Source organism: Tursiops truncatus, chromosome 19, assembly GCF_011762595.2.
Source record: "Tursiops truncatus isolate mTurTru1 chromosome 19, mTurTru1.mat.Y, whole genome shotgun sequence".
Lineage (NCBI taxonomy): Eukaryota > Metazoa > Chordata > Mammalia > Artiodactyla > Delphinidae > Tursiops > Tursiops truncatus.
In genome coordinates, this window is record NC_047052.1 from 33,179,610 (window position 1) to 33,195,939 (window position 16,330).

Genomic DNA, 16,330 nt, shown 5'->3' on the forward strand with positions numbered 1-16,330 from the left:
ACGAATACCAATGCTTCCCAGTCTTGTTGGCCAAGAGGACTGCTTACTGTCTGTGCAGGGATAAGGGCCCATACTCACAGAGCACGGCTAGAAGCACCTCCGGGACCAGAAAAAGCAGATGCCTTGGGAGAGGGGTGCTGGGAGGCCAATGGTATTGGCAGAGGTGGGAAGAAGCCTTCCTTTTTATTACATACCTTTTAGTACTGTTTTGAATTTTTTTCCTTTTGTTTTTCACCATGTGCATGATTTCATTTACCAAAAGAAAACTGGCGAGGCCCCTTTCTGAAAGGCAGGGGAGATGCAAGTGGAGGCTCTCATCAAAGGCCAAAAGGAGGTGGAATTTGGAAGGACAGGACCTCCAGAGGCTATGTGCCCTCTGGCCAAGCTGCTAGGCCTCCCTGAACCACATCCACCAGGCAAATGTTCCTTGAGCACCCACCACGTGCCAAGCAGTGCAAAAGGCCCTGAGGACGCAGCAGGGAGACACACAGAGCCTGCCCCATGGACTCTGCAGTCTGGTCTCGGTTTCCCCATAGTATTAATACTGATCCTGGCCAGGTTTCTGCAAATAGTAAATGCCTGACAGATCACTGCGAGTAAGGCTTTGCCAACCATAAAGCTCGAGATGAATGCTGCCTCTGACTCCCGGGGAAAAGCTGGTCCCACTCAGTGCTGAGCTCCAGCCCCACGAACGGGTTCTGCCTTCCAGCTCCTCAGACCAGAGCCAAGGGGACAAGTCCTCACCCATGAAGCCCAGAAGCAGATGCCAAGCAGGCCCTCCAAGGTTGAGAAAGCTAAGAAGGCCCCAGTTTATGACACCAGGAGAAGGTGCACCAATCCACCTACCTGGGAGACCCACCATCCTTCCCATCACTGACCCCAGCAGTGGCCAGCCTGGGCCTCCTCCCTCCAAGCTCAAGGGAAGCTGTGCCTCCCAGGAGCAGGGTCTGGAGAGGCCCCAGGGAGGGTTTCACCAGTGCCTCCTGGGGGCAGAGCTCGCCTTCCACCATCACCTGCTGTAAATAGCCCCTCCCACCCGCCTCGGGATGGGGGTTAGCCTGATGTACCGCAGTGCTGCATCTCCTCCACTGGTCCAGAGCTGTGCTATCCAGGCAGAAGCCACTAGCCCCACGTGGCTATTTAAATTTACATTTAAATTAACTCAAATACAATATACTTAAAATTCAACTCCACCAGACCACCAGGACCCTAAATCCAATGGACACCTTTCAGTCCTTTTACTCAGTCTCTCAGCCGTTTCTCTCTGGGAGACCACATCCTCTCTGGTACACTACTTTGATGGCCCTCAATCAATCACACCTCCCAGTATGTAGGCCCCTGTGTAATCCCTTCCCTTAAACCTGGGCTGGACCTGTGACTTGCTTTAACAAAGAGAATGTGGCACTGCCAATTCCAGGCCTAAACCTAAAGAACCTGGCAGTTTTCACTTTTGCACTCTTGGGAAGCCAGCCACAGTGTAAGAAGTCTGATTACCCTGAGATCGCCGTACTACGAGGAAGCCCGAGCTAACCAGTGGTGAGGACACCTGGAAGAGAACTGAGGCCCCAGACATATAAGCCAAGTGGATCTGTGGCAGGTGGCCCCTCGCTGTTTGAGCCAACCCAACTATGCACATGGAGCTGGAGATAAGTTGCCCCTGCCAAGCCCTGCTCAAATTGCATAATCTTAAGCAGATCATAAAATATCAAGTCAGTGAGTTTTGGAATAACTTGTCACACAGCAAAAGATAATCTAGACAGCCACCTTTTCTTTCCTACATTCTGAGAGGAGGAAGCAAAGGCCAGGAGAGATCACAATAGATACCTAATAGCTACGCTGCAGCCACCCCCAGGCTCAGGATTCCCAAAACAATGTTCTGTCCAGAAAGATTTAGTTGCCAGGGTGCAACTGCTGCTTGCCATGTTCAGAGGCTGGTTTCTAAGGTGAGAGGACATCAGGGTCCTCAAGAGCCCTCTTCATGCCCTAAGCAAATGGAGTTGATGAACAAGACAGCAACCATGGCAATCCTGGGACAATCTGTTCTGGCCAAAAAGTCGACAAACCAAAAGGCTCTGAAGCCAAGAAAGAAAACTTTGGCACAGAGAGGTTAGGGAACTTACCCAAGGTCACACAGCTAGTGAGAAGCAGAGCTAGATCCTGAAACCAGGTATTCAGACTCAGAGTCTAGACCAGTGACCAAACACCAGTGTTTTCTAACACTTTGATAGTGACCCACAATAAGAATTATGTTTTATAATGGGCCTCTGTATATATGGGTTTGGGTATAGATGTGCGTTTAGATATACACATATCTATCTATAAATAGATCTATCTATTTATCGGTATGGATACCCATGTCTACATGTCCATATCTATCTATCAATCATCTATAGACATGGCTATCCACACCTATAAACTAAACAGAAAGTTACACAAAGCAATATTTACTATTACTATATAGGATATTCTCTTATATTTTTATTTTTGTCTATTTCATTTTTTTTTAATGCTGGTCACTACATGGATTTCATGAGCCATGAATGGGGTTATAACATACAGCTTAAGGAAAAAAAAAAACTCACTTATAATGATTTAAGATAGCTCTAAAATCAGACTGATCTGAATTTGAATCTTCCTAGAGCAAGATTCCACTTCCAAGTCAAGTGACTTTGGGCAAGACGGTAGATTTCTTTAAAGCCTCAGTTTCCGGGACTTCCCTGGTGGCACAGTGGTTAAGAATCCGTCTGCCAATGCAGGGGACATGGGTTCAATCCCTGGTCTGGGAAGATCCCACATGCTGCAGAGCAACTAAGCCCATGTGCCACAACTACTGAGCCTGCGCTCTAGAGCCCACAAGCCATAACTACTGAACCCGCGAGCCACAGCTACTGAAGTCCATGCGCCTAGAGCCCATGCTCTGCAATGAGGAGCCACCGCAATGAGAAGCCCATGCACCTCAATGAAGAGTAGCCCCTGCTCGCCACAACTAGAGAAAGCCTGTGCACCACAACGAAGACCCAACGCAGCCAAAAATAAATAAATAAATAATTTTTTTAAAAAAAGCCTCAGTTTCCCCAGCAGTAAAATGGGGATAATAACAGTACCTGCCTCATAATGGTGTTGTGAGAACTGAGTGGTAGGGACAGCTCTTGGCCCAGGGCCTGACATATAGCAGACACTTAATGCTGCACCTATGGTTCAGCACAGGGCTCAGCATACACGGGCACTTAATAGTCACACTGAGGCTGCCGCCACAGAACACTGAGAAAGGAGGCACATACCCAAGACTGACCGGGGCAGTGGGCTCCTTGGGATTTCCAGGGCAGGGGAGCAAGATAAGTGCTCCCACCATGCACTGAAAAGGCAGCCTCGTTCCTGGTTTGTAGTAGTTTTCTGACATCATCTTTTTGCTTTTGAAGTCTATCTAGATCCCTAGGGGAAAGAAGGGTAAAACAAGGTCGAGGTCAAAAACTGCCCTGTAACAAGGTTACCTCTGGAAGCCAGGCCCGGAGTGGCCTCAGTACCCCAAGGTAGCACCCCCAAACCTACACAGTGGAGCCACCATCCGCCAAAGCCTCCGTGAGAGGGGCCCACCAGCCTGCGCAGACTTCTGCAGTCAGAGATACACCCTGGGTCTGAGCCCGTTTGGGAGGTTCCGGTCTTCCCCAGCCTCACCTGTAGCCTGACGGTGGCCAGGCCCATCCTGCTGACAGGGACTTTTATGCTCTGCCCTACCCTCTCCAGGGCCCCAGCTCTGTACTCAAGCTCAAGGCCAGGGGCTTGGGCAGCACGTGGCAGACCAGCCAATCAGCTCCCGGCTGACACTACTTCATGGGACCAAGAGGTTCTCCCCAACCTCCCACCCAGCCAGAAAGGAGAGAAGCTGGAGTGATCGGACATCGATAAAAATAAAACTGTGGAAGAAGATTTGCAGCAGGTGGACGAAGAAACAAAACAGGTGGCAACATAGAGCATTGCGTCCCGCAACCACCAAGAGCTACCCACCCCCGGTGCCGGACCGCGTATGTCTGCCTGAACATCTCAGAGACTGGATTCTGTCCTAAGCCAGACATCCAGAAGTGGGTTGAAGACTCTCTATTGCCAGTCGTGCCTCCTGGCCTTTACACTTCCCAAACCCTTTGAGATGTTTTTACTAAACCTTTCATCACCTGGCTATTTATCCTTTGGGTCTCAACAACTTAACTCCCCAGTGCAAAGTAGAACCCTCCTCATTCTCTCTCACCACGCCCTGCTCTTCCCCTTCATCACGTTTAGCGCACATCTGGGTGATCGTTAGCTAACCACACGAGAAAGCTGCAAGAGGAGGGGTGACGTCTGCTTTATCCTCCCTGATTTGCCAGTGAACTCACTTCAATCCTCGAACAACTCCATCAGGTAGCCACCATGACTGCCCATTCCACCAGCTGTGAAAGTTGAGGACCGGCAATGAGCCGTCACGTGGCCCAAGGCCACTCGGCTGGGGAGAGGTGCGGCTGGAACTTGGACCCAGGAAGTCTGATCCTGAAAGCTCTAAACACACTCCCGACACCTACTACATGCACAGGCTGGGCCTCAGTATAAAGTGGCCCAAACCACATCTACACTGTACTTACCCCACCTGCCCTCCTATCCTGTTCCCCGGCAACTGAAACATGCTACCCATGATTCCCCAGCACCCAGCCTCGGCTCGGTCTGTACCCTCTGCCTTGGAGGCAGCCTGACTCCGCTCTCCCTTGGGCTCAGGACTTAACTTGCTGAGCTCGTCTCCTCGTCTGTACACAGGGTGAATAATACATGTAAACAATGCATGTAAACCATTAGGCACTTTTAATATTCCCTTGTATGGACTATTATCACTAACATATTCATACCCCACCAAAATCTTGTAGGTCTAAATCAACAGTCACAAGCCAGGCCAACTCCAGCTGTCTGGGTCCACCCAGAAAAGTGTTTTTGAAAAATTGTATGTAGTTGATGATAATTTTTTAAATTAGAAAAATTTCACATAAAAATCCAGGTGGCTGGATTCTCTTAACGAGAGGATGGCAATACCAGGGCCACATTCCCACGTGACGACAGTTGGCTGGGGCTGAGGGACGCTGTTCTCTTGACTCAGGACATGTGGTCCCCAGGGCACCCTAGTCCCCCCACCTCCCAGGTGTCTCCCTCCCAGCCTGCTGCGTTCGTGAATATGATTTCTCTGGCCTTTAGATTCTGACCCCTGGTCCCAGTCTTACCGTCCTTAGAGCCATACTGACATGCCACCTCCTTCAGAAACACCTCCCCGAATCTCCATAACCCTGTGTCTCTTCCTGGTCTTATAACTGTAAGAACGAACTTGTATTGAGCACTTACGGTGCGCCTGACATTACAACTGTTTTACAATTTGAGTCCTCACAACTGCCCTATGATGCAGGTACTATTATCATCCCTGCTTTACAGATGAGGAAACACAAGCAGAGTTGATTATTCTATTGCCATCCCCACCCCCCTCCATTCCCCACCCTCTCTGTACTGCCCCGTGCCTCCAGGAAGCTGACCCTGTGGACCAATTCACTGGAGCTTTCTGGCCTCTGGCTTCTGAATTCAGCCAATGCGAAGCCCCGGCAGGAAACGGGAGGATACGAGGAGATGGGAGTTAGGGTATTTCTTCTCCACTCCCTCACTACTTCTGTACCATGTGTCTGACTGTGGTTAATCCTCCATCTTTATAGCTTCTGCCTGGTCTCCACCCATCGTCAGCTGTGGTTCCTACAGGGATCCAATCTAAAATATCCAACATTTCCTCCCCTGGCCCTTTCTGCCCTAGGGGTGGTAACAGCTTCCCACTCTTGCCAGGGACCATCAGTCCCTGGGTACCTCAACGCCCCATAAAGTATCCCTGAACCCTGCCCATACCTCTGGAAGCTAGTTTCATTTAAACTCTCTGGAGTGCATCTGTTTCCCACTAGACCTCTGGCTGACAGAGGTTCGACACTATGCCCAAGGTCCCACAGTTAGCAAATGGTGCAGCAGGATCTGAACCCAAGACATCGGGTTCCAAAGTTCTCGCTCTTTAAGCACCACCCTACACCGCCTGATGTCCTAATCTACTTCTCCTGGTCCTTCACCTGCTTACGGCCTCCTCAAGAGTCCCCTGGGTGACACTCGAGAACCAAGCACTGTGCCTGGACCAATGCAGACCTTCCAGAATCTCTCACTGAGCCCACAGAATACAGTCACTTGATTCCTCTTTATCCTCCCAAGTATTTTTATGAGGGAGAGCCCATCCCCACATTCCTTCTCCCCCCAGATCACAGAGCTCACCTCTTTCCTGCTGGCCCCTCACACAGGCCCTTCACACACTTGTCTCCCCTCTGGACAAAGACCACGCTCCGTAACATGGCTGAGAAGGGCCCCAGGCCCAGGCTGTGACCTCTCTTCAGCCAACTGAACTTCAACCAGCATCTCAAATGAACCACCCTCTTCTCTACAGGGCTTTCTCACACGTGGCCGGTCGGTCCGGCAAACACTCATGGCTGTTACATGTCCTCTCCCCTTGCCCTGCTCACCACCACCCCTCCCCCCATGCACCTTGGCCTTAAATCCCAGCTCCTCTGAGACTACCCTCTGACCCTGGACCAGTTGGTACTTCCTGCTCTAGAGCCCCCAGAGCATCCTCTAACATTCCCTGAACATCGTCTTCATTATTCGAGAGCTACCTTCCCAAACCATGAGCCAATCAAACACGAATATCAATGCAAAGTAAAATATTAGCAAATCAAATACAGCAGCATTTTAAAGCAGCAGCCTATCATGGCAAAGAGGGATTTAACTTAGGAGTGCAAAGAAAGCTGAACACTAGGAAATCGAGTTATGTAAATCATGCATACAAATCTACATTATATTAGCAAAGAATCACCAGCTCCATCAACACCCCAACAGCATTTGATAAAATTCAATAATTATTCCTGGTTTTAAAAATCCTAGCAATCCAGGAGATGAAGAAAGCTTTCTTAACTAGATAAACAATGAACATCATACTTAATAGTTATTAAGTAAGTTGAGGCGATTCTAACCAATGCAATAAGATAAGAAAAATAGATGAGAGGCAAAGATGAAAGTTTAGTTCCACTAAACTCCAAGTTCTATGACACAGGAACTATGTTCTCTTCCTCATAGTTTCTACAACATCCTACCCATGCTCAAATATCTGTAGAATGAACAGCCACCCAGATTAGGTCTGATTCCTATTAAATGTTCTCAAAGCACCCAGCACTTCTCCTTTGAGGCATAAATCACAGCTTAGGTTGTGTAATTTGCTTTTAAAAATACTTATCTTTTCCTACTAGAGTGTAAGGTCCATGAAAACCAGGACCATGCTCTACTGACAGAGCAAATGTATACCTGGCCTAAAGCAAGTACTCAATTTCTATTGCACAGATGCATGAATGACTTGAATAGAATGCATTTACTACATAGTTTCTAAATTATAATACATGATTTTATCCTACTTCTCAGCCTGAAGATCCGAGGCCCAGAGAAGGGGGGGGGGGTCCTTCAGCTGATGGCACACCGCTGTGAAGCCCACCCACTACCCTGGGATCCTCTGAAAGGCGTCAGCCACACACAAACCGCAGCCCACATGGCTCAACAAGTAAGGAAAGCGAAGCCCAGAGCAAGTCCTCAGAGCCCTCTAAACAAACACACATCCAGGACGCGCCCCAGAGGGCAGAGCCGTCTGGTGAGAGCTCCTGTGTGCCGCCCTTCTGGGGCTAAGGGTGACTTCAGTGGAGGGACCTGAGGCTTCCCTCGCGAAGCCCCGTGACGGGTACCCACATGCATAAAGAGCCTCCTCTGCTTTCCCGGGAAGTTATCAAAGAATTACTTATGTCTCTGGAAATGCTTGTTTGGAAAAGGTTCCCCAGCCCACCTGGGCTTGGCAGGAGCGGCAGCGTCACCAGGCCTGCCCTCTGGGGAGGGATCAGGCTTTCCCTCCAGCTCCTGAAGGGACTCGGCCATTTTTCATGCACAGAGTCTGAAGCCAGCCATAAAGAAGCAGGCAGCTTCCCAGGATAAACGGAGCACGGTGACATCAAAGCCTGCCTTCCAGATTAAACAACTGAGGCCTTCAGCTCTCTCTGGCGTTTCTTCCAGGATATTCTGGGCTTCTGCCTCAGTTCTCCCTCAGATGGAATGGCAGATATTTTGTTTGTGAGAGTCTGAATTTTTTCCTTCCTCTGGGAGGGGGTGGGGAAGGGAGGGGGGAGAGAGAGCGAGAGGAAGAGAAAGAATGTCTGTGAGAGACAAGAGCCACAAAAAGAACATGCGTGAGTGGAAAAGAGAGCGGTAAGTCAGGGAGGCAGCCGGAAGTGCCTGCTTTGGAATCCAACGCGCGACCTAAAAATTCCAAAGTTGTGAACCTACAGCCAGTGAGTGAGGCTGCGAGAACCCCCCGAGCAAGGAGGACTGAGGGGTCCCTGACTCCCCAGCGCCTGCAGATCTCTTTGTGGGCCCCTGCCTCATGGCCCAGAGAGTCAGGCTGCATGCCCCTTCCTCAGACACATCTGGTAAACTGAGGCAGAAGACCCTCCTCCCTCAGGCACAGGTTCACAGCAGTTCTGGGGCAGGATGGGCTCTCTCTGGGATTGGCTTGTCACTGCCTCTTGCCCCCTGGTTCTTGGGGTGCCTCCCTCTGCCAATGCCACCGCTCAGGCTGCCACATCCCACCACGGCTGGGCTTCTGACCCTCCTCCCCCGCAGGGCAGCAGGGGCTGCCCCTCCTCCCAAACAGCTGGAGTAAAGCCCCAAGTCCCTGTGCATGACGCTGCCTGCGAATCAGCCCTACAGAGCGCGCTGGTGGCTGCCCGCCTGGCTCCGCCCCACCCACCTGTCCAGAGGGGAAGGTAGCTCACACGTGCCAAGAGCCACTAACATGGGGGGCTTTGCAGAAAGAATGAGCACCAGAGAGAGTTCCAGACCCCACAGGCTGCAGAGCCGCTTGGAGCCCAGAGTCCCTTCTCAAGGGCCCAACCCAAGCACCACGCATCGTCCATGGACACTAGCGAGTGAGGGGTCTCCCCCAGCTCCCACTGCACAAACCCATCCCCTCTTCCCACACTTTCTCCCTCACTGCCTCAGCTTCTCATGAGTGTTACTGTCTGCCAGTGTGCCTGTGACCACGCTTATTCTTTGTCTCCTTTATTAGACTGGAAGCTACGGGAGGACAGGCACCACAGCTCTGTGATTTGCCACTGTAGCCTCAATGCCCAGCACAGCTAGGGAATCCATAATTAATAACAATTCATTATTGATCATAATTAATTAATAGCTGAGTGTCTGAAAGAAAAGGCCTAATTCCACTCTCCCCTTTATTCCTACTTCCAGCTCCACCTGGCTGGGGAAGAGAACCTGGGGGAGGAAGAGGCAGGGATGGTGACTTAATCTATCTCCATTCATTCATTCAGCAAATATATCATGAGAGCCCACCATGTGCCCCAGGGCTGCCACAAGGAAGATGGACTCCTCAGAAAGTGATTCTTCCATTGCTGACAGCTTAGCCTTGCTGTTTTAAGCCCTCCAAGGGACAGTCTGGCCCCTGAGCCCAGGGGCCCAAGCTTCCTGTTATGAGGAGGAATTCACTCTGTCTATCACCCACCTTCTCTCCTCACTTCTGACACTCCCACTGGGTGAGGGGATGGAACCTTCCCCAAGGCTAGGAGCTTGTGGGACATGCTGAGGTTGTCTCCTGGGTTAGCTTCCCCCTGAGTTTGTGACAGTTTGTACAAGATATGAATGTAGAGGGTCTGTTCCTGAGTTCGAGGGACACAACACACACACAGCCTGACTCGGGGAACCAGTGTCCTTCTCAAAGAAGAAAAGTTTCGAAGGGAGGATAAGGCACTCCTGAAACCTCTACCAGAGACCCCATCACAGAGATGCATGAAAGCACCCAGAATGACAACCTTGCCCACCTCCCACCTTCCTGAGGGATCCAGACCTACCAGAAACAAGAAGCCCCACCTGGCACTCTGTTCAGCTCCAGCTTGGCCCAGCTCTCCTCCCCATTCCCCAGGGGTCCAGAAAGCTGCCAGGTGGGGCTATGAAGCTGGCCTGGGTGCCAGGGGCAGAGGGCACCCTCCGTGGAGAACTCAAAGAAGCCAGTGAGTGGAGGTCCAAACGCCTCCACTGGCCTCAAAGCAAATCATCTTTTAATTCTGAAACACCAAATATTTAATTTATGCTTTACCTCAAATGTCAAGTCCACCTCCCGGCACATAGCTTTGAAACCACGTAAGGAGGCCTAACACTTTCCATATGGTGAAGACATGGGGCCTTTTAATTGTGCCAACTGGTATCATTCAAGGGTAATTCCCCTGGAATCCGGCACTCAGGCAGCAGCTGGGCCAGCCTCCAATCTCATCGCCCAGCTCCATACATCCCCACGGGCTCCAACAGGGCCTGCACCCTCCCAATCTTCCCTAAACATCAAAATGCACTAGGTGCCCCCTAATCAAATTACCAAACCGCCTGGCAGCCACCTTTGATCCAGAGGCAGACTTGCCTGCACCGAAGCTCTCAGCCTGTTTCTTCAGGCGGCTCTGCCATAAAAGAACAAAAGGACCAAACTGGGGGGTGGGGGAGGGGAGGGTCTTAAATCCAGTTGTACACATTCATATATGCGCACGTGTGCACACGCTGCAGGAGCGTACACAGACGCGCAGATTCTGCTTCTCTGAGTGTTCTCCTATCAACATCTCTGCGTCCATTACGCTACTCCATCCATCTACTAAACTTGTTAACTTCACCCATTATATTTTCCAGAGCCAACATTTCCAGTTGGTTTTCTTTTGTAACTGCCTGTTGCTGCTTCGTGTTTCTAATACTGTCCTTTATCTCTGAGATTATTATGCTTATTTTAATTTCTAATTGTTTAGCATATTGTTGTCTGGCATACAAACTGTTCACGTATCAGTCATCTTCTGCAGTACTTGTACAGGTCACATTTCTCATTATTTTTCTCTGCCAAGCTCATATTCCCTTGAAGTTCAGCATGTACCCACTGAAAGGGCAGAAGCCCTAGCCTGTGTCCCTCCAAGTGAGGCTACAGAGTATGGGGGAGGGGGAGCCTCTGGTTTCATAATATGGGCCCCCATCTCCACCTCTCCCAGGGCCTCAGGGACCTGCCAGTACTTTTCTCCCCACGTTCTACTTTCAGTGAAGAGTTATCTGCCAGAACCCTGCCAGGGATAAGCATGTTATTACACCCATTTTGCAGATGAGCTAAGTAAGGTAGACAAAGGTAAAACGGCTTATACAAGGTGACAAGCTATTGTGGCCGAGACTAACCTCATTTAGTTTTGTATTTGGGAGGGCAGGCATGGGTTAAATTGCCGGTGAGGTCACCCTCTCATATCCCAGGATCTTGCATGAAACTCAGACCCAATTTAAACATTTACTAAGCTACTCAGGCTCCCTCAGAGAGGAAGAGGGCAAGCAGGGGCCCCTCATGCTTCTGCCTGCCCCACAACCTGCCTCATCCCAAAGTACTCGGCAGCCGGCCAGGGTGCCACCTCTCAGGAATGAATAAGTGCGACCCCCTCCAGGCAGATGTTCTCGTGTGGAACTTTACCACACATGGTTTCCACTGTCCTAGAAAGTAGTCCAGAATGGGAGAAAACCAGAGTCCACACCAGCCGGCTGGCAACTTTACAGGGTTATGAGGAGGATTAAGATAATGTAAGCAAAGTGCTTGACACACACAGGCGCTTAATAAATAGTAGCTATTGTTGCAGTAAAAATGCTGGTTGGATGAGCCATGAATGTGCCCCCCGCCACTTTGGTGAAAGGCCGGGTGACCGAGTGGACACAGAGGCCAACCCCAGGACGGGTCTGGGGCTGGTGAGGGGACCTCTGCCAGTCCTTGGAACTCAGCACACTTTGGAGCCCACGCCCTCCTACATCCTGATGAGATAATGGAAGAACCTGGAGCCACCCTTTCCGTGCCACTGGAAATCACAGAAATTAAACAGACCGGGGGTTGCCTACTGCTATCCTGTTCAGTATCTCAACATTTCCCAAATGTGGGGCATTCCGTTCTCATTCACAATTTTGACCAGTTGTACTTAATATTTTTCTCAGAATTGACTTTAGACTATCTCTTTCCACTTAGTTTCCTCCTAAGCAATAATATCTGCGAATTCAAGGGTTTTATGTCCCAGTTATTTATATTTTTCTGGTTAAAAAAAATGTAACTCTTAAGAAATATTCCTCCAGGTACCACTTGAAATCACCTCACAGGCCTCCACGGGGCAGCGCCACACCCTGGGCTCACGCTGACTTCTCCCTGGGCCATCCCCACCTCTGCAGGCTCAGGAGTGAGGCCAGCGATGGTGGGAACCCAGGCATCCAGGTCCCAGTCAGCAAGCACAACTCTCAAGGCAGCAGAGATTCCCTCCCCTTAATATGTTGGATGGCAGGTCCCACGCTCCACCACCCAACATATGTCATGCTGATGGCTCTGTGTCTCACATCTTCAAAAGTGCTTTGAACAAACACTAATGACCCCTCAGCATTTCTCTGAGAGAGGGGGCTGGGGAAGGAGGGGCAAGCACCATCCCATGCTGTCCTCAGATGGGGGAAGAAACCAGGCAACAGAATTCCGTGACTTTACCAAAGCCATAGTCCTAAACTGGGGCCCCCTCCCTCCCCTCCCTCATTTCCCCCAATGGCAACTTTTACTGGCTCGCATTCCTCTTGCTGGGAACACTACTATTTAATTAAAAACGACAGACTTTTGTTTTCCTCTCCTTCCTTCCTCCTCCCTCCCATCCTCCAGGACTGGATGCCAAGGAGACCTACCAAAAACATGCGGGTAACATTTGTTATGGCTTTGAAGATAAAAGTCAATTGAAGTAAGCCCTCGCTGTATTTCAAGTTTCCCCTAAAGCATGGAGCAAGCTCCCTGGCAGTTTAGGAAAGAAAAAAAAAAAGCAGGGGGGACTGCAAATAAATGTCATTCTGCAGGAATACTTTGTAAAAATAAACAGGCTGAAAAAACCCAAAACTTGATTAATGGAAATCCACTCAGTTGGCCTCTGTCTTCAGTTGCAAATGCATTTGTTCATATGGCTAAATCGGATCATTTTCATTGGGCTTTAAATAAATAAGGAGATCAAAAACTAGAAATGGTGGGGGAAGAAAGGGAAGTTTGGAGTTCTGTTTTTAAAGGGCCCCAACTGCAGTGCCCCCGCCCACCAAGTTTTGGCCTTTCCCGGGGGACAGCAGCTCCAATTCTAACCCAGCCAACAGATGAAGAGAAATGGAGAAGAGAAGGCCCCCAGCTCAGCAGTGGCAGTGCAGGAGGAGATGGGAGCTTCTTCCAGATGCAGGGGTTATTTCATACGTGCACAAGAGTCGACTCTATCCACAGGCTCACCTCCTCCAACTGGCTGCACCCAGTCCAGGTCCCACCACCAAATACACACACACACACACACACATACACACACACACACACACACACACACAGCTGAAAAGTCCACTGGCCCCTCCCCAGCCCATGGACAAGACCAAAGAACTAACCAGACCTGAGACTCAGTCTGTTCTCCTCTAAGTTAAAAAAAAAAAAAATTAAATGTCACATCAAAAAGTTGATTCATCCTTTGATCCTTGGCTTGCTCGAGTTCCACGCAGACCATCTGAAAGCCCTGTGCAGAGTTCTGGAGCCCATAGGACATCTGTGAACACCAGTGCCAGGCCAGGAGCTGAGGCTGGACTCACTCACTCCCCTGTCACATCTACTGCTCCCCTAGGAACAACTCCAACCTCAGGGACCCACTGGGGGAGGGCTAGGGGCAGGCCCAGGCTACAGCAGAATGAGGCCCTCTCTCTCCTTGTGGGCCAAGCCAAGGGGTCTCCCCGATCTCAGTACCCCCCAAGTTCTGCCCACCACCAGATCACAGCCGGCTCTACTGGGGCTGCAGGACCGATAGTACGGATGAATGTCACACACTTGGAACACATCAGAGGCCGGCACAGTCCTGCCTTCCACCCAGACACCCCCAGATGCCTTCCCACTTCCCTAGCCCCAACTCCAAATCCACCTTTGAGCGCTGGCCACAGAAACAAGGTAGAAGTCAGAGCAGGCCCCCAGATCCCTCCAGCGCAGACAAGCTTCCCCATCAACTGGACCTGCACCACCACATCACCTAGGACATTCCCCCCACACACACACGGCAGCCCTCTGCCCCCAACTGAACAGGAGACTGCCACCTGTGTCACCAATAAGGTTCCCCAAGGCAGGGGGTGTACAGGGTCATATTGGTGGGTCAGGGGCAGCTGAGAAGGGATTTCTGGACTTAGAAGCTGCGCCGAGAGGGTGCTAAAAGTTGGGGTTCGGGGAGCAGGTATGGAGAAACATCTCTGAGGTTGAAAGGGACGTAGGTGGGGATCGTACCCGCGTTCCTCTGCCAACGGTGCCAGCCGCCCGCAGCTGTCGGGATCCGGAGCTGCCACCCGGGCAGCGCTGCCTCCCGATCCACTCCTCAATGCCTTTCCGAGCCCAGGCGGCGCTCGCAGCGAAGCTGTCACCTGAGGCGGGGACGACACGAAGCCCCTGAGTCTGGCCCCTAGGCTGAAAGTTACCCGAGAGAGGAGAGAAAGAGTGGGCGAGGCAGAAGCAGCAGGGACCCGGAGGGTGTTGGGAGCCGCGCACAATCCGAGAGAAGGACGCAGGTAATCAGGAAAAGGGAGTTCAGCGAAGCCCCAAGAGCGAGGATCCAGAGCGGAGCCAAGGGGGAAGCAGGACCCCAGGAAGACGCGTCTGGGGATCAGAAGAGCGAGCGCCAGAGGCCAGGACTGAGGAGGGGAGGGATGAACACGGGGTGAGGGGAAGAGGGGAACTGAGCGTCAGGAGAGGGGGCGCAGAAGCCAAGATCTCGGGAGAGGGGGCTGAGGGCCAGAAAGAGAGGGCGCAGGCTCTTGGAGAAGGGGCTTAGGAGCCTGAAAAGGGGGTGCAGTGAGTGCGGGGTCGGGGTACCGCAACAGGAGGGGTTGAGAGTCAGAAGAGAGAGCACAGGATAGCGGGGAGGGGGTAGGATGGACAGAGGAGGGGACACAAAGTCTGCTCCATGGAGAGGGTTTGTGGGACTGGCGACTGGAGTAGCGGGTGGGGGTGGCCCTGGTAATAAGATCCGCGGGCTAGGCCATTCCGCCGCCGTCCGCGGTGCTTCCCAGTCTATCCCCCCCGGTCCGTGCCCCGCGCGCCCCTACCTTCCGGGCTCTCCCTGCGCTTGCACACGGCGGCTGCAGGCACATCGCGCGCGGCGGCGGCGGGAGCCGGAAAGAAAGGAGAGGCAGAGAGTTAGCAATCGCGGGGGCGAGGGCGGCGGGGACCAGGGGGCCGGCACGCGGGCGGGGACACTGACCCGGCTTGGAGTGAAGTTTCCCCATGCTGGGGGCGCTGCGGGAGGGGGCGTCCCTAAGCCATGCGCCCGGCCCGCGGGCCCTGCGGCTCGCCGCGCCGCGCCTCGCTCTCCTCCTCCTGGAGCAGCCCCGAAGCCGAGCGGATCCTGAAAGGTCGCCGCGACACGATCCTGCCGCCGTCGCCGCGGCCGGACTGACGCCCGGGCGCGCCGAACCCCTAGCCCGCCGCCGCAGCCTGCGCCTCCCCGCGCACCCATTGGCCGGGCGCGGCGCATCAAAGGCGAGGCGGGCCGCGGAGGGAGAAGTCTGGGGGCGGGGCCGGCGGGCTGGGGGCGGGGCGTGGAGAGGCGCTGCAGGGCTGGACACAGCGCCCCCCTCCAGGCTGCGGTCTCTGACCCGGGCCGGGGGCTGGGGACCCGGGACTGGGGACCGGGGGTGGGGGGGTGATGGGAGGCGGAGGAGCTCTGGCCAGGAGGAGTATTGGAACAGACACCCTCTTGGGTCCTGCCCGCTCTGCAATAACTGCTCCTCTGGCTCACGGGGCTGTGCGTTCCCTTCGCTCTATTTTTCCTGGCAGCGGACAGGAGGACTCAGCGGCTCCACTTTACAGGTGATGAAACTGAGGTCGGAGAAGAGACGCTGCTTGGAGCGCCCGCAGCGTTGCCCCTTCCGTTGCACGATCGGACTTTTGCAGAAAGTGTTCGCTTATTACCCGCCCCGTGCCCGCCCACCTTCTCCTCCGACTCTCTACGTTTTGATTTGGTTGTGCAGGAGAAGCCCCCACTGCACCTCCTGCCAGCTGTGGACCCAACCAACTCCCGGCGGCTACAAGTGTCCGAAAGCCACGAGTTGCCAGCCAATCGCTGTCCCCGCATCCCGGGGCCCGTGGGTGCCCGCCGGGGGTCGGGGCGCGCTGCCAGCTGTG

At 52.6% G+C, this 16,330-nt stretch overlaps 1 protein-coding gene across 3 annotated transcripts in view; it reads right to left on the minus strand.

Annotated features, from left to right (window-relative positions):
• The window catches only part of NKD1 (NKD inhibitor of WNT signaling pathway 1), an 85,284-nt gene extending 69,670 nt beyond the window's left edge, over positions 1-15,614 (minus strand). For 2 of the 3 annotated variants that reach the window (XR_004523272.2, XM_033844575.2), the window contains exons 1-3: positions 15,408-15,614; positions 15,253-15,285; positions 14,438-14,571 (exon numbers count right to left, since the gene is read on the minus strand). Coding sequence is in view for 2 of the 3 variants with exons in the window: in XM_033844575.2 (XP_033700466.1) it covers positions 14,438-14,571; positions 15,253-15,285; positions 15,408-15,432 (192 nt within the window). In the remaining variant the exon portion in view is untranslated. The remainder of the gene's footprint in view (positions 1-14,437; positions 14,572-15,252; positions 15,286-15,407) is intronic. The other variant, XM_073795593.1, reaches the window with a different exon arrangement.
• Between the last annotated feature and the right edge of the window lie 716 nt (positions 15,615-16,330).